General features: G+C 45.9%; 1 protein-coding gene across 7 annotated transcripts in view; it reads left to right on the forward strand.

Annotated features, from left to right (window-relative positions):
- Positions 1–919: 919 nt before the first annotated feature.
- Positions 920–23,558, forward strand: part of DGKI (diacylglycerol kinase iota) — a 220,161-nt gene continuing 197,522 nt past the window's right edge. For 6 of the 7 annotated variants that reach the window (XM_069807567.1, XM_069807559.1, XM_069807561.1 and 3 more), the window contains exon 1: positions 920–1,326. In XM_069807567.1, coding sequence (XP_069663668.1) covers positions 920–1,326 — 407 coding nt within the window. The remainder of the gene's footprint in view (positions 1,327–23,558) is intronic. The other variant, XM_069807562.1, reaches the window with a different exon arrangement.

Below are 23,558 nucleotides of genomic sequence, written 5' to 3' on the forward strand. Positions count from 1 at the left end.
TGCATATGGGGAGCGGGGAACTGCTGTTACCTGTTTGACCTTCCGTCATGCCGCTGGCTGCACTGTGGCACAAGGACCACAAAGAAGGGGCAAGGCCACCCAGGGAAGTCACCGGTGGAGAAGGGGTGGTTCTGGAATCTGTTCCTGTGGGGTTTGCCCTCTTGGTGGAGTGTCATTGTTCGTGTTTCTCCTCTTTTTTTTTCCTTCTTTTTCCATTTTGGATTGCACTGCCTCGCAGAAGTTTTTGGATGCAGAGAACAAAGCACTGGCTGAGCATAATTCCTGTAATTTCTGCATAGCCCCAGACCTTGACCTCTTCCGTACTCTTTAATCGTACTGTTGCTGTCAGCTCATGTGCATTTAAGCACATTTAAGCGCATCAGCCCCACGCTGATGCCTCCCTGGAAGGTTTTCCTTCGTCTCCCCCAGTGAACAAAAGGGAGAAGCGGGGTGCGGCGTGGGGGGGGCCGGACAAGGCGGGAAGACGATTTATTTTACGGTGATGTTCGCATCCAAAGGTATCTCTTCGGAGCGGGGTGCTTTGATTCTGAGCGTACTAAATTGAGGTTGCCTGGGGAAAAAAAAAACCAACAAACCCAAAACCACGCAGACGCCACTAATGGGGAATCGCGGGGTGCTCCGGGGCGCTTGAGCCGCTCTCGAAGGTACTTTTACCGCGACGCTCTAGGAGGGAGCCGGGCGCGGTGGAGGCCGGCCCCGGCCCCGCCAGCCCCGGCTCCCGCGTCCCGACGGTCCCCCTTGACGCCTGGGCGGGGGCGTGGCGCGGCAGGGCGTGGCGGCGGCGGCGGAGGGGTGGGGTGGGGGCGTGGCGGCGGGTGCGGCGCGGCGATTGGCGGGCCGGCGGAGGGGCGTGTCGCGGGGGGGGGAACCGGGCGTGGGCGGCCGGGAGTTTCCCACAATGCCCCGCTGCAGTGCGGCCGCCGATGGATGCTGCGCGGCCGCGCTGCCATTTGCAGCCGCCGCGGCTCGCAGCGCGCCCCGCGGCCCCGCCGGCAGCGGCCCCCCGGTCACCGCCGCCCCCCCCCAGCGCCTGCAGCCGCCGGCCGCCCCCCGCCTGCCCCCCCCCACTCCCACTCCTCCTCTTCCTCGTCGGTTCTACTGCCCCGCCGCAATGAACCCCCCCGCCGCGGCCGGCGGGGAGGAGACGGGGGCGGCGGGGGGCGGCGGCGGCTGCCGGGGGGCCGAGGGCGGTGGGGAGGCGGCGGGTGCCGCCGGGGTCCCGGAGGAGCCGGGGCTGTCGGCGGCAGACGAGTCCCTGGAGGAGAAGCTGCGGAGCCTCACCTTCAGGAAGCAGGTGTCCTACAGGTGGGTGCCGGGCGGGCGGGGTACGCTCCGGCCCCCCTCGCTGTCCCTCCCGGGGGCATCTCCCGGGCACGGGGTGCCCGCGGGTGGGGTGGCGGCAGGCGGGGTCCGGCGGCGGTGCGGCCGGGCAGCGGCGTGGGGGCAGCACCCTGGAGCCCGAGGGGGCTCTTTCTTCATCCCAAAGCCTAATTGACGTCCCCCCTTCCCAGATCGGCGTTCCGTTAAGCCAGCGGGCTGCTCCCAGCCCCGCCGCTGCCGTGAGGTTTGCGGTGCTCCTCCGGCGCGGCAGCGCCAGGGGAGATGGGGAGGGAGGCGGTGTACGGGGGTGAACTTCAGAGTTACTCGGAGAGAGTCAGGAATCTTGCCCGGCTGCCAGGGGAATAGGTCTGTCCTTACGCTTTGCCCTTTTCAATAAAATCACGGCCGCCCGTGTGCCCGGCGCCTCCAAACGCTCGCTAAAGGGATCGGAAAAAAAGCTTCTGGTGGCATCGCTGCTCCCGAGCGGGGTTTCTCCGTGGGAAGTCTCCCGGAGCGCGGGTCTCCCCTCTCTGCCCCCTCCCCACCTGTGCCGGTAGCCGTTGCGTAAGCCCCAGCGGTTGAAAAGATCGGTGGGCTGCTCTGCCCCACACCCCCACGCGTGGCCGCGGGGCGAGGGCCGAGAGCGGGCAGGGAGCGGGGTGCCGCATGACATGCTGTGACCAAAGCAGGGTGTTACTTTCACAGCCAGGGTCTGGGATTTTTATGGCTGTGCGTTTATCCCGTGTCTCCGAGGTCAAATAAATGGGTTTCTTCCTTCTGTAGAAATACACCTGTACGAAGGGGATGTTGGTGGGGTTTGTCTGCTTTTCTGTTACCACCCAAGATCTGTTAACGGGCAGCAGCTGCTGAAAGTGATTGCTGTCTGAGAAGCTTCATGCCAAAAAGTTCTCGAGTCTTACCTAATTCTGGCTGCTTTCTGGCTGCAAAGCCCCAGCAGAGGCAGCACACCATCAGTAACCAGTATTTTAGCGTGCTTAGAGATGAGCCCTCTTAACTGGGAGGACAGAAAATACAGAGCTGCTACTTAGTTTGTCTCTGCAAGGGAAGAGTGCCTCTAGGTCTAGGTAAGTTAGCTGAAGAATCTCCCCTAATGTGGATATGCTTCTTTCTTATGTGCTGTCAATTCACATTTGAGATAGCTTAGTAATGCTTTGAGTCTCTGCATGTGGTAAGGCTTAAATGTGATGTAATTAAACACTCTTCATAGCTGAAGTTTTATATAATAGTTCATGTATGCAGAGAGACTTCCCCGTTAGGGCTGATGGTCTCACTGGTGAGTGTGAAGTTTTGGATTATTCATACTAGACTCAGTAAGTTGAGTGATGTGAAAAGGAAAACTTACTGGACACCTAAAGACCATTACATCAGTCATTTCTTGGTATTTTTGCATCTCTACCCTGACAGTTTTCCTAGCGCATGCCATTTAGGGGCAAGTTGTCTACTGCAGGTAAAGGCAGATTCTGTAGGTGGGCTGTTGATGTAGTTGCTAATGTGTCTATGCTTGGTACAGAAGGCATGGTGTTTGCAATAAATCTTGGAGGTGCTCTATTCAGATTCTAAATTTTCTTTTTTATTTCATTAAATTTGGCATCTTCCCCTCCCTTTTTTTTGGGTCCTGTGCCCCATTAATATCTTGGGGGGATATTAAAATCTGTTTATAATGTCCTGTTATTTAGATTATCTAGAAGTGTGTTAAAGATATGGGTATTCTTGAAGTTTTCTGCATGGCCGATATTTGTAAGGGTTCTATAATAAACACTCGTAGGAAGAAATGCAGGGTTTTTTTTTCTCTTCTTTCTCCTGCCTCTCCTCTCCTCCATCTAGGCAAGTGTAGAACAAGTCCTGAAGCTTCAGATATAAAAGCCTTTTCCTAAGCATCTCTTGATGCATATTACTCATTCTACTTGACTTAAGATATGTGTGAGAAAGTGCATTTTCTCTGCATCCTTGGATTTCCACACCTTTTCTTCTTTTGGAGCTGGTTTCCTACAAATAATGTGCACTCTCTCATTTATCCACAATGAGAATAATGTGAGTAGGTAAAGAGTAGAAAACTTCCACAAAAGACCTCCACTGAGCTCTCCACACCCTGCACTCCCAGACTCCTTAAATTGCTACCGTTTCTCTTAGTAAATTATGGTGCTGAAACACATTTGTAAATGTAAATGACTATATTATGTACAGGAAAATCTATTTATGTTGGCACTTGGACTCCCTTATCCACTGGTACAATAGAAACTATTCAAGGCTTCCTAGAGACTTTCAAACAGCTTGTTTAGGATTCGCTATGCAGGGGCATTACACTGACATACACCCATATATCTGTATTTATACATGCAGAAAAAATGGACAGTTGGAACTTGCTTAAAATAATAAAGATTCATGAAAATGCACGTTAAAAAAATCTGTTGGTGGCAATTGAAGGAATGAAATGGGTGGCTGGAAGAGGTCAAGGTATTATCACAAGGGAAAAAAGGAAGAAGAAAAATATTTCCTGTGCCAATTTTATGTTAATCATTCCCTATTATGAAACTATATTTACCTGAGCCTGGCTTAAAGTCTTATCTTCCCCCCCCCTTTTTTTTGTTGCTAAACAGCAACTGCTTTCATTGTAATGCAGATCTATTTAGCCAATGCCATAGTTGTTGCATACAAATAACTTGTTAGTTTCTCTAGAATTGTAGCAAAACCATGAGTAACATAGTTCAGAAAACAAGCCAGTGGCTTACAATGCAGAAACTGCTCTATTACAAACATAATGATTTTGTGTAGTAAATACCATTGTAGGCATGTTTGTCCCCCATATTGAACCACCGGGAGGAAAAACCGGCTTTAAATAACACAGGTGTGCCTCATAGGGAGCTCAAACTCCCTTGACCTTGCCGTGTTCCCCGCCATACCCACCTTGCACCTGACATTCATCAAGCTCGTTGTCTGTACCAAAAGCTCATCATTCTGTTAAGAGTAGATGTTTGCTTGCTGGTTTTTTCCTAGTGATATGCTGTAATTATGTATATATACACAGTGGGGATATGCCACTTATCTGTGCTTGTGCGTGAGCTAATGGGTTTAAAGTGTGCCTGTTTCTGTGTGTGTGCTGCCAACACACATCCCTTAAGTGGATCTTAATTTGCAGACGGGGTGCCTGATGTGATAGGGGTGCTGCTGCCGGAGCTCAGCCGGGGGGTACAGGCCTGGTGAGGGAAGGAAGGAAGGGTGGTCTGCAATCAGAAGTGTCCATCCCTTGATGAGGGATATCTTGCAGAGCTGGTCCCTGTGCAGAGTGAATGAAAGCTCGGAGAAATGGTCTCCCTTTTCAGCCTCATGCACTTAAATGAGGCCAACTGACTTAACAGCTGAATGCTAACATCAGAATGCCAACAGCTAAGCAGGAATTTTTAGGGCTAATTTTTTACCCTACAAAAATGGAATTAAGTATCTTAAAGGTGTTTTGGCTTTTCTGCTTAAAACCTGAACTACGGGCTCACAAAATGAATTTTTTTTTTTTCATAAACTGATAGAACCAAAAGTTCAGTTTCCCACCCCACTGGGAAGAAATTGGCAAATGAAAAAAGTTAATTAAATATGTACCCCTGTCAGAGAGAAATGCTCTCTACAGATTGGTTCTTGGAGTAGTATTTACCCCTACATTTCTAGACCCGACAGAATATTTACAAGACATTGAGACACAAAGCTAGTGGGTAAACTTTGCTTTCCTTTTAATTTTTATTATTTTGTCACTGCAAAGTTCTGTGAGGAATCTCATGGTCTCTTTTAGCTAAAATAGAAATTAAAGTAGCTTTCCCAAAGTACTGCTTGAAGTGAAGAGAAATTCAGATTATACCAAAGAGATGCTCAATAAGAATATTTCCACAATAAAAAGCTACAGCTAGAGAAAACCTTGGAAATGAAGCTCTATCTGGCAGGTTTCCTGCAGGTGTTTGCAGGTCTAAAAATTTATCTGAAATGCAGTTTTGTCATTTAATTGTTTAAGCTTAGAGAAATAATAAAAAGTAAAAAAAAAAACCAACAAACAAAACAAAAAACAAACAAAACCCACCACCCCAAAACCACCAACACAAGCCAAAAAGCAAACCAACCAAAACCACCTATAATGGAAATGGTTTTAATTTCTTCTTATTATTTAGAAATCCAGAGAATCTTGATTAGTGGCATTGTAAGTTTTAAGTCGTAAGTATTAAGGACCCTTTTGCGAGAGCTCAGGTTGCGTTTGGCAAACACTTGTCACTAGGGAGTAGTTTATCTAGAGAAATGTGATTTCATTTTGACCAAGTGGAGAGATCCTGCCCGACGCATTGGGCAGCAGGGTTTAGGGTTGTTCCTTGTACATGGCTTGGGGATTTCCAGAAGTGGGGCTGTAACGAATCGTCTCGGAGTCCTGTGCCGCTAGTAGGCAGTGGGTTGGCAGCTTGGTTATCGTGCTTTGCCTTTGGCTAAGGCGGCTTGCCTGAGCAGGAAATCAGGTATTTCACTTTTAGTAATGAAAGTGGCTGGAGGTGCTGGTTTTCTTAACTCACCATGTCTGTTGGCTGTCCAGTTCCACCCAGAAATGCTGGTGTCTAAAATAGGTGGTTTGAGTTTCCTTGGCTGATGTTTCTTCCCGACTTGCCAAATGAATCTGTTTGGGATGTGCCTTGTGTGCTTTCCTGACCCTTCTTCTGCAAGCAGAAGCCAAGAATCGAGCTGGCCTCTCCTTCCGCACCATCAGCAATAACTGCTTGTCTGTTGTGGCAAAAAGTAGCTAGAGTTATAATTAGAGTGGTTTTGTTACTGCATTTGAAGGGGAAAAAGTTACAGCAGAGAAATCCTGGGAAATCCCTGATTACACAAGCCTCATCACTGTTGATGAGCATATAAGTACCTGGGATTACAGATGGGGCCTTAGACCAAAATAGAAATTTAAGGATAGGAAACATCCTTATTTTTTGCTTCACTTATTTACAGACATGATAATGATCATAAAACACACATCACTTCTCAGTAAATATTAAATAGAGACAGGATGGTAGAGGTGTCTCCTATTACTAAGACTTCATTATTTTATGAAACATGACAGCATTTACTAGTGTACTGTGAAGCATTATAAATAATTAAAGCTGAATGACATTTGTAAAAATGAAAACATCCAACACAGGCCTTTGATCTTTTGATTGTGTTGATGTCTTTTACTTGAGTTTCCTTGAATCTTAATACATCCTATTTCTATAAACGAGTGAGGTTCTTCTGCATGAAAATGATGGATGAATTTTTATCTTCTACCAAATGTCAAGAAAATAATTCTCACTCTCTGGCCTAATCCCATAAGACCTGCTTACAACTGTCTTTAAGAGTTTCAGGTATGTACTGTACGGAGTTGTTACCACCCACTCGCATAACAGTGACTCAATTTACTTTGTCACCCAAAACATCCATCACCATTTCATCACTTTATCCCAAAGCGTATCGCTGGACGTTTTTGGTACATGAAAGGGCCTTTGTGAAGCTCTTTCATTTATAAAGCTTTAAGGTGGAAGGTCTGTGTTGGAGCAAAATGCAGAAAAAGGCTAGGATGGTTCAGAAACAAGAATAATACTATGGGAAAATCAGGCTGACATTTAAAGTTCCCTCCAGACTTCAAGATGCAGCTGCAAGTCTGGCCATCGATGTCTCTAGGTCATGCAAAGTAAAAGGACTTGTCTTTGAATTTAGAGCATGTCTTGTGTTCTCCCTTCTGTAGCTGAGGTTAGCAGCACTTTACAAAAGACACGTTGTGAATGATAACTCTGGGTAAAGCTACATGTGAGCTGCAGCGGAATTACGTACATACTTGGAAAGAGATAAATGCATCAGTGATTTGAAAAGGGGAGCCTCTAAGAGTGCATAATAAAGCTGTTGTGTAGCACAGGCACGGACCTGTAGACTCAGATTGCCCTGGGACTGTTGCAGGTGGAAAATTTCATTGCGTAAAAAATGCTGAATCAGATGCCACATAACTTTTGATGGGGTGGAAAAATGCTTTTGTTCTGACTAGTCCTTTGGAATAAATGAGCAGGTAGTCAGTTCTTCTTGCCTGGGTCAGTCATGGGGCTGATGGAGTGATTTGCTTGAAGCCCTACCAGGCTTTTGACAGTTTTTTCTGTTGTCTTTTTTTTTTTTTCCAACTTGGCCAACATGTTGGGAAGGTGATGCGTATGTGCAACAGTCTTCTGTGGTCTTCCTGCTTCTTTATCAGGAAATCCAGCACAGCCTGGGCATGAAATACCAACTATCAGCCAAAGTATTTCCCAGGTATTAAGGACAAGAGGGAAGGGGAAAGAAGAAGAAAATAATCAGGCAAGGGAGGCTCACAGCTTTGTGGCAACCTCTTCTAGTTACAGTACTGATGACGTGGAACTTTGCCTTGGAATAAAACGGATGTGGAAAGTTGGAGATCCTTTTTGTGTCTCAGTCTCTACAAAGTTATTTTGTTTCTTAAAAATATTTGTACGTGGGAGTGATGCATTAACTCAATTATACTGTTCACCTGCATGCCCCTGATGTTTGAGCTCTCCCCACTCCCCCTTGTGGTTTTTGAACGATTAGACAGAGAAAAGCTGTATGGGTCTGGGCATATATGAAAAAACATTTAAGACCATATATGTGTACAGAGTCTATAGGAGCCCCCACGTGGGTTAGTGCTGGGTATTTGATGGCTGTGTATGGGTAAGGTGACATCATGGTGAGTAACTTCAGGGTGAAGGACATGGGGATGGAGGACTCTGCTGCGTGTTTTGCAGGTTACAGCTATGTGGGAAAACCATCTGTACACTCTACTAAATAATTGCTGGACCTTGTGTGGGCTAAGAAAAGTGTACCAGGGTGAGCTGTGTGTTCGGGAGCCTCGTTGCATGCTCTGTATAAATGCCCAGGAATGTAAGATGAAGGGATGTCATTATGTTGTTAATTCCAGCCTATGGTGTGCAGTTTTCCTCCCTTTATTTAACTGTCCTTTCTTTGGAGGTAATACATATTTATGCATTTAAAATGTTAATATGTTTGCTTATTGTTGAAGGCCTTAGGTCTGACAGAAGGTGCTGTGCCAAGAGCTGAGTCCAAGGTTTGCAAGTCCAGCTAAAGCCACCAGGTCTCTCTGGTTTCACTTCCCATTTCTATCTTTACTGCACTTTTTATTTCTCTTTTTCTGCTTCTCTTGGTGTGGACATGCTGGCCTGTGGGCATAACTTCTTCCCTGGTGCCTGTGTTGTGCCAGCCCCTGAATTTTCCCTTAACCCTGTCTCTCGGGGTGCCGAGCTTCTGGTAAGGCCGTTGCTGATGCATGTGCAACCTGCTTTATGCTGCCAACAGGGAAGTCGATAGCATCTCAGCCAACTCATAAAGGCTTTTTTGTTGCCTCTCTGGAAACTTGTCTTTTGCATTTTGCCTATAAATGAATTCAGGGAGGATTTTGTTGGTGAAGATTAAGATGCATGTGGCCATCACACCAGCACCACCTTGTCTGTCTGTGATCCTCCACAGCCTTCCCTACCCAGACTGTGCCTGAATCCTTCTCTGAAGGTAACACTGGACTTGGGGTGACTGTGGTTAGGAAGGAAGGTGGGTTTTTTTACCTTAAATCTCACTATACTTGTTTCTGTTACAAAAGACCTCAGCCCCCTATCTTGGTCTGCAGAAGAGACCCACAAATGGAGTAGGAGACAGTGTAGTGTCAAAGAAGTGGCTGTTTGGTTTTTTTAACACCAAAAAATCTGGTGTGCTGGTCAGAGCCTTACCTCAAACAAAAAAAGTCTAATACTTGTCCATTATACTTTGTCTCAGCTTTTTCCACCTGTGAGGCTGTAACCTGTACATGATAATACCTACTTAACAAAGGCAGTGTAGGACTGATTCTTTGTAAATCCACTTTGAGAAACAAAGGAAGATAAAGTGACTTATTTAAGATGGCATCTGTGTGACCAAGTGGGAACAGATCCTCAACCCTAGTTCTAACAGCATGGCCTCTCATCCAGGTTAAAAGGAGAGGGGGACAGAAGAGAATTGGAACTGCAACTTTCAGAGAAAACCTGGAAGTTGGGGGAGAGGCAGAGGCCAGCTGTGCATGAATATTATAATTTGATCGTTTAGAGTACAATATACCCAAGTTTTACTTCTGAATTATTTGTGCATTGAGCAAATGGCAGGGTTCATTTTTAAAGAGCTATGGTAGCCTGAGGCTGCCACAGGGCACTAAGTGGTTCTTCTGAATGTCTCAGCACCTCCAACTAACTTACTGAAATGGCTCAGCATGAAGGTAGGTAAAGGGGTAGGTAAATGGGGGGAGGAAGGGAAAGATTTATTAGCTGGTTCTGAGGAACTAATGGTCACTAACTACTGCACTCTTGGCCAAGTAAGCTGGTGCAGGACTGAGTCTCTGTACTCTGGGACTGAGCCTGGTATTTCCCTGATGCTTTCTGTACTGCATTTTTGAGGAAGCTTGGTGGTTTGAAACACTTAAGCTAGAAAAAGACTTGGTAGTGAGGGCCTGAACCTTTCACTCCTGGATTTCCCTTTAAATGCAGCTCTGAATGGCGCTGTCAGAATCCCCTTCCATTTAACAGTTGTTTGAAAGCTTATCCAACTTCAACATTTACAGTTCATAATGGGAAACTGCTCTTTTTATCATCTGGGGCATCCACCCTTTTTTGAGGGGTTATGGCTTCAAATTCCACCTAGAAAGTTTTCCAGCTCACTGGCCCTACATACAACCTAAGACTAGCCCTCATTGTTGCAGACAAATGGCCATGTAGTCAGAGAGAACTGAGGTGTCTAATTGTACTTAGGTTTGAGGCATACTAACTTAACACGTCATTGCTCCTGCTGTGCACCTTTGTGGATAAACAGGAGATAGGACAAGGTGTAGGATGCTGCTCTCAGCAGGCTGCTGATAAGGTTCTCCACTCCTCCCTCACCATTACTAAGGAAAGTGTGTTTAATATGTAGGCCTAAAGTATGTCTTATTAGGGCTATATGATATATGAGCATTTGGGGGTATGATCTGACGCTTTTTACAGGAGGAGAAAAAGAAATTCTCATATTAAATATAGACATAAGAAGCACTATGCTTACGTAGCACTCACTTCAAAATTTGTAATTTCACCAACTTCAAAATCTTTCATGATTGTGAGATTTGCTTCAATATTTCTAATTTTTCAAACATTTCTGAATTTGGCTTTTCATAAAAACAAACAGCAAAGCCCCTAATAGTCAGATTATCTGCCTTCTAAATTGTATGACTCATCAGGAAGCCTGACCCGCTGGGGAGCATTTTCCAAGTGGGGCAGGGATTAAGCTTCAATTGCACAGATTCATCAAAGGTGATGAGTTGAACATCTTAGAATCCCTCTGTGCTCTGAAACTGCTCCCTGATGCTGTGTAATATGCAGGAGAGGGGACTGCCTGTGATGCTGTGAGAGCTGCCATGGGGTTTCTGGGCACCATAGGAGAGGGTGAGGAAGCAAAATGGCTTTGAAGTCTGTTAGCATTAAAAGATGATGAGAAAATACCTTCCTGTCGTCACTTTATTTCATTAGGTTGCTAATGAGTTTCCTCTAGGGATGGTAATGGGGTAGTTCTTATGCTTTTATCCAATTAGTGAATGATCTCAGGAGTATATCCTTTTGTTGTGAAAACACATTGAGTTTCATTCCACCTCAAGCACTGCATCCTGTAGATTCTCTGAAGGCGATGAAGTGCCATGTGTAGGTGCGTGCTAGGCCAGGTCCTTGGTTATTAATTGCTGATGTTAGCCTGATTGATGGTTTTGAGATGATGCCCTAGAGGACAATGGACTCTCCTGTGAAAGTAAGTGAAATGCCAAAGATGTGAATAAACTTTCATTATGAGTTTTGAGGTTGCTTGTAAGTTGAGACACTGAAAGAATTCACATGTTAAAAACCCATGTAGGTAGGAAACAAAAGTGCCTTTGATGCTGTTGCCTTAAGGGATATGCACTACCAGTGTCTTGCCAGCTGCTTGTGCTCATAGGATCCTTTGCTGCTGGCACTGTAGTCACCTCCAGGTTTTAGCCTGATTTCAAATGACATTAAAGAAGGAATTAGCAACAGTACTGATGCAGCTGGCATGTTTGGTTGTGGGTGGCCTTCCATTAGTGAGAAGAACTTAAGCTATTCTTTATTTTTCATTCTTGTCTCTGCAGGTAGCCACAGTTGGAACTGTCACTTCTCTTGCAGGGTGGTATATTTGGCTTTGGAACAGGTAGCTTCTTTGTTTTGTCCCTGGCCAGTTTGTACTGTGATAGAGTTTCTGGATTTATTTATTTTTGAGTTGCTCTCTCTCCCTTTTCATTCTGTAATGTGCCTTTGTTGCCCTACTTTCCTGCCAAGACACCGGTGCTCTGTGTGGGTTTACGTACCTGGGGCTGTGCAGAGCATGGTGCAATGAATGTAGAACACGAGTACATAAACACTGGGATTCACATTCTACAAGGTTAGATTTAAGTTATTGAGCTTGCTCCAACAGTTTTTTCCTTCTTCCAAGGCTAGTGTGAGCTTTATAGTCCAGTGCTGCATCTCTGATTGTTTACTATCAAGATGCTCATGATAAGCTACTTCCTTTCCCCTTTAGATTTGCAGTACTGAAAGTTTTCAAGCCCTACGGTGGTAGACTATGTTGCAGAGGCTGCAGAGTGGTTATGTACATGTTTTATGTGCAACTGGACATAAAGATAAAGGCTGTTTTTTGGGCTTCTGTCAATGTAATGCAAACCTATGGCAAAAAGGAGGAGGCACCAGTTGCCTTCTCCAGCTTTTCAGCTTTTCTTTTTTTTCCACCTTTTTCAGGTGTCAAAGAAATGCTGAAAGGTTCTCAACAAGCCCTGCTGATGCATAACAAACTGTGCTGGAGTAGACTCACAGTGGCTTGGATATAGGGTAGTGTTGCGATGCTTGTGTGGACCCTCCTTTGGCCTTGATTCAGCCTGGACGGAAAACAGCAAAACAATGTTTTTCATTTCCTTGAGTCTGATGTGGGCCATATCACCATTTGATAAATGTGTTATGATTCAGAGTGAACAGCAAAATTACCGAGTGCTGGGTTATTTGGTCTCTGTCTTGTCAGCTCTTTGTTTCTCTTCTTTCAGCATATAGTGGGAGGGATGACTAATGTTGGCTGTGATGCTGGGGCAGTACTGAGCTGGATGGACCAATACAGCAGTTAAGATGTCCCCTTACAAAGTTTATATGTTGTGTTTAGAAACTGTTAACCTGATGGCCCTCAGACAAGTGACCTAGGGGTGGCAGTTCTTTCCCAAAACATCTCCTTACCTATCAAACATTAGTCCATTTGAGAGGGAGAAAACCCATAACCTTTAGCAGGGATGGCTGTTGACAGTCTGGCCTGGAAGACTTTGGTGCCCTCCAAAGGGAGGGCTGGCTGGAGCACAGCTTTTCTGCCTTCCAGAGAGGATACTGCATGTCTTTCCCTTTGGGAATAGCATGGGGTCTCCCAGCCCAACAGCAACCTTCTGTCCAGACCCCTCTTGGGGATGTGATAGCCATCAACAATATAAGCCAAGCATTATGTATGTTCATTCAAGCCTGTGGGCAGACTCAAGCCAGAATCGCTTGGAGAAATACTCTCCAGGGCTGGATGGACCCAGAGAGCTTCTGTGTGAGCTCTCCCCTTAATGAATGTGTTTCAGAAAAAAAACATATATGTTGATCTCTTTTACTCCATTAAAAAAAAAGAGAAAATTCTGCTCCTTTTTTTCTTTTTTGAAAGACACATCTGTTGGCTGTAACTGGAAGAGATCTTTAGTATGACACACAAATTATTTTCATTACCTCATATGTAGTCACCTAGAGTCGCCTATTCAAGATCAAGTAATGCATTCTTCCCAATTTTCACCTTGCATCTGGTGGAAATGTGAGAAATCAGATAACAGGGAATTTAAAAGAAAAGCCTCCTCTAATCCCTTGGTTGGGCAATATCGTTTTTTCCTCCTTAATCCCTGGATTGCACAATACACTCTTTTCCCCTTATCCCCACCTCCCTAGTGCCAAAAGGAAAGCAACCAAATGTAATTCTGCCATCAGCTCTGATGGAACTGTGAAAATAGCCTCAACCTGTTCATACAATAGCTGCTTACATTTCCTGTTCCCTTTTTTTGAAGGAAGACTTTGAGTTTCCTGTTTATATTAGTACCTGGTCTTGTACCAAATTCAAGTAAAACAAGCGTACACAGTGAACACAGAAGAAGGGTAAGCCACAGCTGCTGAACCCTGGTGTGGGGGCTCCTCTCTTTTCACAGCTCCTGTTGTCTCTCTGCAGGAACAGAAGATATGATGACTAATTTTGGGAGGGAGATGGAAGGAAGAGGGGAGCTGACCTGTGGTTGTGAAAATGCCGGGTTCATTCCTCCTTGCTTCCTAATTGCTAAGGGCCGTTGTTTGTTCAGGGAGAGTTGCAGCGCAGGCAGCAGCAGGGAAAGCTTTCATCACACACTGATTATGCCTCTCCTGACTTAGCAGAAAAAGAAGGTAATTCACTTTCTTTTGAGTCTTTGGCCTTTATCCTGAGATTACTCATGTCTTTTGCTTCCTGAAAATCGGAGATCATCTTCTTTCACATGTGAAGTGCCAAGATACCAGATGGCCTTGCCTTTCTGCCACCAATGACCTTATTTTACTATCCTTTGCAGCTGTGCATCGTACTAAATGAAAGCTGCAACTGTCTGTCTCCTGGAGGATGTGGATGTGGGCCCACAGCTGGGTCTGGGAGCTCTGGTGTGTGCCTGCTTCTCCCATCTGCTTGTGTTTGGAGCTGTAGGTCATACAAAGAAGTTTTGATCACTTCAGCCCCAGCCAGGCTTTTAGACCCTTTAGCTGACCAAAGACAGGCATTTCCAGTGGGTCACAAGCAATTATGAGATGAGATGGGGACATGGAGGGAGGGTGGGACGTCATGCTTAGGGTGTCCTAGGTAATGCTTTATAACAGCAATTTTTCCGACCTTGAAAGAGGCCATTAGCAATGTGAAACAGAGAAAGAAAAGGAGGAGGAAATAAGCTAGCATGGAAAAACCGTAGCCCAACTTCCCCCGATTTGATCCAAAGGCTGAAAAAGAGAAAGACGTGAGTTCCCCTCCTGTAGGAGGAGCAGCCTTCTGTCTCAAAAGGCTGTTCCCTGGCAAGTCAGCTCTCCCGTTCTTTCCTGCTGGCAATGGGGGGTCATGGCCAGAAAACACAAGGCTCTGCCAGGTCTTGCTGTGGCCAAGCCCTGCCTGGGCAGTGGCCCCTGCTTCCTGCATGGTAGCCCCTTCCCCAGCTGCCCCTGCCCAAACATCCAGCGGGAGCTTTTTATTCCTGATTCAGTCACTCTGCAAAAGGTGTCACAATTTGTCAGGTGCTGAGAGATACTTGCTTGATGGAAATGTTGGCCCTATTGTGAATCAATCCTAACAGCTTCTCACAGCAAGGTTGTAAGACAATGAGGTGAATTTACTCTGCAGGCAGGCAAAGCGGCTTCTATTGTGTGTGAAAACACAAATAATAGGAGGATAAATGCAAACCAGTGAGAATGTCTTAGCGTTAGGCGGTCGCAGGCACAACAGTGCGCGTCAGCGTCTGACTCGAACGATGGAGGTGTACGAACAAGGCGGTGGTGGGAACGAGCAGGTATGCCTGATGAGGCTGAGCTGTGGGTGCATGCAAAAACACGAGGAAGACTTCAAAGACATTTTGCGAAGGGTCTGCTCAAATAAAGCAGCAATGGGAAAACACGTGATTGTTCCTCAAGACAGTGACCTCTCATTCTAAATTAAGAGAAAACTGGGCATGAGGTAATGCTTGTGAAGGCACTGCTACATACACATTTGCTAGTAATTCCAGTCTTCTGTAATGGAGGAGTGTGGCTGAAAAATTCCCAGTGGAACTTTTTTTTTTTTAAATTTTGACATAATATTTTCCAACTGAAATCTTCTGGGGAAGATGCTGATTTTGTTTTCAAAAAAATAGATGAGCAACACATTAATGTATTCATCTTAATAACTGAAATATAGAATAGTTGATATTATAATTCCTTGGAATTTCTTCATGCTGAGTAATTGTTTTCACTCTGATTTAGAGAAGTTATTTTGTTTTAATTTGGAACATGAGAATTTCCCAAAGAATGGAAATGCTGAGTTCTGGCAAGCCAAAGTTGTTATTTGGTAGAATCTGTGAAAGTATCTTGGTCATGATTAATTTTCTATGATAGAAATGTGTTGTAATAACCATGTTTAGTGTTAATCAGCCCTGTGATGCTTAGCCTCTCCTAAAGGACCAGAGACTGAATGAACAAGGAAGATGAATTGTCCTCTGACTGCTAGCAGGAGCCTCTTGATGTCATGATTAAAGTATATTATCAGAGTAATATTGGGTAGTGGATGGCCATCCACATTTTTATAGCTAAACAGAGGGGTCATTCTCCAGGAATGTCTGAAAGCTGAATGTACATCAGGTGTATGGTTAATGTTGGTGGTGGTGTTTTTCCCTTCCCCTTCTTTCTGAGACTATTCTGTGCCCGGGAGTCTGCCCCTGCAGCTACTGGCAGAATGCACCTGGTTAATAAAAACCCAGGTAGTCACTTATTGGACACTGACTCTTGTCTTACAGAGAATGAAAGCAATCTCTGATGTTAGGGCTGAAAAGGCTTCTGCCCTCAGGAAGTGTTGACCTGCTCTTTAGCCATTTCTGCTGCTCCTTTTGACCACGGAGCAGTCAAATCAGCATTTACCCTCTCTCAGGGAGGGGTATCAGGGTGGTGGATCTTGGCTGGATGGTGGTCTCTCCCACCGTGCTCTGGTCACTGGGTTTGCACCACAGTGTGCTCGGGTCAACAGGGTGAGAGTTTTGTAGAAGTCAAATTTCTGTGAGATTTGGATCTCAGGACTGAGGAGCTCCTATCCAGCTAATCTGGGCAGTGGAGAAAGAGAGCACCAGTGTATTTTTAATGGCTCCATGTGGATGGTTGATGACTGTCTTCTGTTCCAGGCCGAATGGTGTTGGTAACTACAACCCGAAAAGGAATATAAATGACAGGCAAAATAGCAAGACAGTGTTTGTTATAATAAATTATGTCTTGGCAATGGATCGATGACTTGTCAGTCAAAGAACAGCGTCTGCTTGTACTGGTTTTGCTGTTCCCGACATCTGACTCCCCCAGGATTTAAGAACTTTCTTGGGAAGAGACAATGTGAGTGCACAGTTCTTGCCATTAAGACTAATGCATTTCCTTCTAATGGTTCTGCTGTGATGAATCAGTCTCTGTGTGCACGCCTTGATGGTGGGTGTCACTTCTTACTTGCTTTGGAAGAATTGTGAGTACTGATATGTGTGAAGAAGTCAATAGGAGGGGAGGAATTATTCTTGAAGGATAATTTTGGGCTGGGGAGGCTACCTTCCCTTGATGTCCTCAACAGCCATTAGCAAGTGAAAGAGTCTTCTCCAGAGGACCATTTTGCCAGCCTAATTCAGGCTCTGGCTCCAAATTGTCCTCTGGAAGAGCCCATCTTTATCGACTATAGACACTCTGTGGAGAGCAGTCTTACAAATCTAAAATTAATTTTTACGTAGACCCTTCCTACAAATAGGATGAATAGATGTATGTGCTTGTTAGTGTTTTACAAATGTTTCCAAATTAAAAAAAAAAAAAAAGGCAAAACATGGGAACTTCTTCTGTAAAAAGCATGTTTCTTTTTTCAGGGGGAGGCTTTTGGGGATTTTTTTTTTTTTTTTTTTTTTGGCAAGAGATAAATCTAGTTTGAAGTGGAGGTGGTGACTTCTTTTAGTGGATACTGGCAAGTATGTCAGTTTTAAAAAGTGCTGCAGTAGCTCTACAGCCAAATAGAGATGTTACCATTTTGCCTGCTGTGAACGGTTGAACGGTATCTTTAAAAGGAACTCCTTTGCCAGCTGCAAGGGCAGCTGGGAGGCAGTTGTCTTGTGATTCAGTCCCAAAGCAGGACATGAAAGTAAATCTCTTGCCCTTTTTCTATGGAATCTGGACACATTTGCCATGTTTTCCATGAACTATTATAAATTACCTGGAAAGTAAAATGCATGGATTACCTATGACTATGCTGGTCTCTGAGGATTGTTCCTTAATGGTTCATAGCCAGAGCTGGCTGGTGAAAGAAACATGTATTAGGGGTGGGGGGGCTGGTGCCTCTGTGCAGGTCTTGGTCTTATACCATGGGCAAGCCCCCTTCTTTGATGAGCTTTGCTCTTAGCTTAACTCTTGTTGCTACCCTAACTCATTCACCTTGCCATAATGGCATAACCCAAACCTGCGGGGGGAGGAATGGGGACAAATCATCTTTATCTTTAATATGCGATGCCTCCAATTGTTGATGATGTGCTGAATGGTACCTGGGTGGCTGATATTTGACGTCTTTGTTCTTTTTCCTTTTTTTCCTCCTTTGATTTGTTGGAAGCTTGAAAAAGTACAGATGAAATGAAAAAAGATTAGGGAAGGGTAATGTAAATCACTTCAGGCATTCAAGTGTATTTGTGATTATTCTGCAGGAAGGCGGATGATAGACTGTGGCAATTTAGTTTATGAGTAGAAGAAAATATGATGAAATGAGTGAGCTCAGGGGCTTTTCCTTTACTTGCCATACATGATTGTTTTGTATGTATTTAATATGGACTTCACTGCTGCAGTAAATAATTGAAAGGAAATGTTTAGTAGGATCCAAAGAAGGATTAGGCTTTTATAGGAAAATGAATCACATTTGTAGCAAGTCTGACTACTAAGTACCCACAATGTCACCAGAGTTGCCAATGCTTTCTTGCTTCAGGGGGTGACAGGAGGACCTGCAGGGGCTGGGAGAGGATTCTCTCCATGCAGTACAACTTCCCATCTTTCACTGGACACATGCCGCTGCTTATGTTTCTGGCTGCCTTCCTTTAAAATACCAGGTATTTGTGCGATATTGCAAAGAGCTCTTGAACTCACAGGCCAGTGATTTGATCAGGCGTGACAGCCGCTAGGGACCTAAAAAAATAACGAAGAAGCTAATTCTGTTCTCCTATCTAAAATTCTAATCTTGTTTGTGACGTCATAATTGGTTGCCATAGGGACAATTATGGTGTCATAAAAAGAGGATTAATGATGAGTTTAAGTGAGGAATAAGCAGCTGGAACAGAAGAACTTTTTAATAACTCCTGCCTCCTCTGAAAGCTACCGTTTCGTGCATAAAAATATAGCTCCAAATAAAGACTGATGGGCTAGAAGAAATCCAGTAAATATGCACTGAAGAACAGTTGTGCATCAAAAAGGATATTGCTCTAAGCTTCTGGGGTCTATCAGGATGCTGTGGTGTAAAGGAAATCTCATTTATATAGAGAGATGTCAGAATGAGCAACAGTTCTCCTGTCTCATGTGGACTTTTCCAGGTGTGAAGCCACAATTTTTCCTTCCATGAATCTTTTTGTTGTGTTTTTTTTAAGCATGGAAAACTATGTGCAAATAGAGTTAACATTCCCCTGTATCTGGTTTAGAAAATAAATATGGGAAACATGATGGTAGTGATATGTAAAAGGTAAATGAATTTTGGAAGTTCTTAACTGCTTCCTTTTTGAGGGCACTTCAAATCTTAGTGGCTTGTCTGTTTGGAATTGATTGTATTGGGAAAATCAGGATTCCTGGAGCTAAAATATTTCAGGATATGTCATCTGATGCTTACCTTTTGCCTGTGCTATAAGGGCTAGGAGGGCTATTTAGCAGGGAGCAAACTAAATTAGGCAAACAGGGTTCTTGTGCCCAAGCTGATGGGATCTGAACTACTGTATTAAATGGTCAGTTCATACAATTTTTGCATGCTGCTGATTGTATGCAGTTTGTAAAGCAAAATTTTGAAAAATGCTGAATTACTTCTGCAGCATTAATATCTGTGCTGGCTGCTTTGTGCTCTCGGGCATTCTTGCTCCCTCCGAGCCAGGCAGGCTCTGCTCGGCTTGACTGTTCTTGCTGCTGTTTGCTGCTCTGACCTGAACGACTCCAGCAGTAATGTATTAGCAGAAGGGCCATCGACAAGAATTATTAATACATAACAGGGGACAAAGTAGTGTGAATAGCTGTGGGTAGTGCTGGGGATGGACTCGCTGGCAAGAATCTGCCTGAGGGCTTGTGTGTGGGTGTCAGTGCTTTTGTTTTGTGTCTTGCTTTTGTGACATTTGCTTAACTCGTTTTGTCTCCCTCCTTGCTCTTCTTGGTGCTTCTTTTATGAGCTAGAGAGGAACATGTGTTTCTGCCCGCAGGGGAGCAGAAACACAGGGCTCCTGATATTTTTGGGGGATCCAGCTGTCTTGCTCATTGCCATGATGGTGCTTGCTGTGACTTTCGAAGAGGTGTGAGAACAGTACCGTCTGGTTATTGCCGATGAGCATTCGAGCACAGCCACTCTTGCACCCACTGTCATGGTGCGTGGGAATCCTTACCATAGTGCACTGGCTTGTAGACAGTGACCTGTATGCCAGGTATCCCAGTGATGCTGTGTTGGGGTCACCCTCTGCTTTGGGGTGCTGATGGCAGCTGAGGTTGGGTCTCTGTGGCCCCATCCCTGCTCTTGGCTCCTGCGTGCTGAGCACAAACCTCTCTCTGAAGTGTTTTCTGGGAAGAATGACAAATTCTGGGGACTTCTAAAGTGGTTTTCAAAACTCTGTACAGAAATAAATTAATCCCTGCAGCACCGCTGGGATGGCAGAGGACAAGCTGTTCTCCTCTTACTGCAGGAGATGAAATTCAGGAATAAAGGCTAAATTATTAATTTTCCAAAAGTTTTCTGGTGATGTAAATAGTTCTTTTGGGTACCTGTTAGGGGGCACAGATGAGCTTGGGGCGTCTAAGAGATTTTCTTTGTTGCTTTTTGGCCAGGCTGAGGATCTTTCCAGTGTTATCGAGGATTTCAGTGGGTGTAGAGCAGGTAGGTTTGAATTCTCTTTCACTGACCGCTGCCTTCCTAGTACAGTTTTGCAGCTGTCTTTTTTTTCTCCCAAAGCCCTTGACCTTCATTCCTCCCAGTTGAAGGAGCCCTGTCTACAGCGTTTTGCCTCAATCTGCCCTTGTGCCCCCAGGCAAAGGATCTGCTTGCCAGGGATCCTACCCTGCTGTTGTGCAGTGCTTTGGGAAGAGCAGCTTAAAGTACCATGAACAGTGTTCCAGCTAGTCCTGCCCTCTAAGGTAGGTATTTTACAAAGTAGGAACACTGCTCTGAGCTGTGCAGGCAGGTTGGGGAGCTCTGTGCTCCCAAGTCCCAGAGCAGTAAGTGGAGGGCAGGGTGGCATGCCAAGCCCAGAGCAAGGCAGATGGCTGGTGCCAGCACAGACTGCTACAACCCGGGCTTCGTCAGGGAGCTAAAACCCTCTGCTGCTTAGACTTGCATGGTTCTCTTCAGAAATAGATGATCTAGTTGAGTCACTCACCAGGTCATGACAGTAATTCCTTGGGGAATAGCTACAAGGGCACTCGTATCGTTATCGGCTCCTCCAGATTGAGGAGGTGTGCCCGCCATTGGGTGTGCAACTTCGGTTAACTTGAGATTGTGATGCCCAAGGAACGACTTCATTATTTTTTCAATCTATGCTTATCCAGCGGTCTGCAAGCTCTTCCCTACCTGTACGGAGTTGTGGGGCTGTGGCTGCCCTGGGAGCACCTCAGCTCCGTGCCAGGCTTCCCTGAGGTTTGTGCCAGGGACCTGGTGCTGCCTGTGCAGCAGTGTCTGCTCGTGAGGACCTGCTGGAAGCTCAAGGGGTGTATCTGGGAGCAAGCTCTGCCCCGGCTTCTTCTCAGACGCAGTTTTTCCCCTTGAACCCAATGTGGTTTAGAGACTTTGCCCTTGTGAAATCAAAGGGATTTTGTTTGCTTTCAACAGGCTCATCACATTCCTCCCTTCTTGGTTACAGCAAAGGCAAGCTGGAAGGAAAAGTGTCCTGGCGAGAGCAGGAGGGGATGGATGGTGTGTTGTCCTGGTGGCATGATTCAACTGGGTTTGCTCCTTTGTCAACTGGCAGATGTATTAAGCAGACTCTTGCTAATGTTGTGGGTTAAGGAGGCAGCGTGTTAGTATTCCTGAGGTAAAGAGTGTCGACTGGTCTGATACGTATCACTTTCTACACCTTAAGTGTAACTGCTGTGTGTGTAAATCACTGGATAAGCTTATCTCAGTTGCGGCTTGGAGATGTGTGCCTGTCTGTGTGTGACACGCGGTCAGTGAGAGGGCACGGGTACGTGCCTCTGAGCTGGGCAGGAGAACATTATTCATGAGTGATCACACGCAGCTGACAAACTGTGGAGGCATATGATACATTGGACCTTTTGGCTACCTCATACCGGAGAAAAACTGAGCCTGGCTCTCCACTGAGTGCTTGCTGTGCTGCTGGGGCTGGTGATAGAGGTGTCCCTTGTGACAGGAGAGCTTACGATGTGCCTCCACTGTGGGTGAGGAACAGGATAAGGCCATTGCTCCTTTCAAACGGGGTGTGAAACATGTTTGTAGGCTAGCACAACTTTTCTCAAAGTCACCTTGCCTGTGCAGAGCTCAGATGCTGCAGGGACGGGCACCGGCAGCACTTTCTGCCTCCAGGCAGAGGATTTTTTAGACACAGGTCCTGCCTGCTTGGCCTGCAAATGTGTCTGCTCGAAGTGCGGGTCTTTGTGGTCTCACAAGAAATTGAACATAGACTGAACTCAAAAACATGTGGGTGCAGTGGGTCTGGGTGCGAACATCTGCCAAAACACAGAGGAAGTGCATGAAGCAAGGGGAATTTTTCTGTCTGTTGATATCTAGGTAAGAATCGTGAGCAAGAATGCTTCATTATATGTGTTTATATGGGTGTCTCGAGGTCCCCACACCCTGCTTTCCAAAACATGGCCATAAGCCAAGCCTGTTTTGCCTTCTGTTGCTTAAAATCAATTTCCAGTCCCTATGTCAAAATCTCTCCCCTCTTCTCCCCCAGTCTCTTATCTCCTTTTCATCCTGTTTAATCAGAAGATGATTTAAAAAATCCACCCAAACCTAGTGAACAATGTCTTAAAGTCTAGATTGTGAGTTTATATTTGTTTCACTTTAGTTGGGACTGACGTCTATTGCCACTTCTAAGTTACCCAGAAGCCTGGGTGTAGGAGATACTAGTTTGCTCCCAAGTGGGTATTTTGGGTTTGTGTGGTGGAGTTTTGGTAGCAGGGGAGGGGCTGCAGGGGTGTCTCCTGTGAGAAGCTGCCAGAAGCTTCCCTGGCTCCAAGTCAGACCCGCTGCTGGTCAAGGCTGAGCCCGTCAGTGATGGTGGTAGCGCCTCTGGGAGAACAGATTTAAGAGGGGAACCTGCAGGGAGTAGGGGACTGGAATGTGAGAGGAACCCCTCTGCAGATCCCGAGGTCAGTGAGGAAGGAGGGGAGGAGGTGTGCCGGAGGAGGTTTTGATGCCCCCGCAGCCCGCGGTGAGGCGGCAGGCTGTCCCCCCAGCCCACGGAGGGGAGCGGGGGAGCAGATCCCCACCTGCAGCCCGGGGAGAGAGGAGCCCATGCTGGAGCAGGGGGTGGAGGCCCCCCAAGATGGCCGCCGCTCCCTGGGAGCAGCCAGGGACGGAAGGACTGCGGCCTGCGGAAAGGACTGGAGCAGTTCGTGGAGAGCTGTCTTCTGTGGGAGGGACCCCACGGTGGAGCAGGGGACGAGTGAGGAGTCCTTCCCCTGAGGAGGAAGGAGCGGCAGAGACAACGTGTGGCGAGCTGACCCCAACCGCCATTCCCCGTCCCCCCCGCATTGCTGGTGGGCAGGTAGAGAAAATCAGGAGTAAAGTTAAGCCCAGGAAGAAGGGAGGGGTGGGGGAAGGCGTTTTAAGATTTGGTTTTACTTCTCATTACCCTTGTTTTTATTTGATTGCTAGTAAATTAAATTGATTTTGTTTTTTCCTCGAGTCTGGTTTTGCCCATGACCATAAGTGGTGAGTGATCCCTCCCTGTCCTTGTCTCAACCCACGAGCATTTCTTTATATTTTCTCCTCCCCACCCCACTGGGGGAGAGGAGTGAGCAAGTGGCCTCATGGTGCTTTGTTGCCAGTTGGGCTTAAACCGCTGACAGTGGGCAAAGACCTTGTTTTGGTTTTATTAGTGATCTCCACAGCAAGGTGAAGGCCAGGGTCTGAGGCTAACCTGAGGATCTTTC

This window comes from Haliaeetus albicilla, chromosome 19 (assembly GCF_947461875.1).
Source record: "Haliaeetus albicilla chromosome 19, bHalAlb1.1, whole genome shotgun sequence".
NCBI lineage: Eukaryota > Metazoa > Chordata > Aves > Accipitriformes > Accipitridae > Haliaeetus > Haliaeetus albicilla.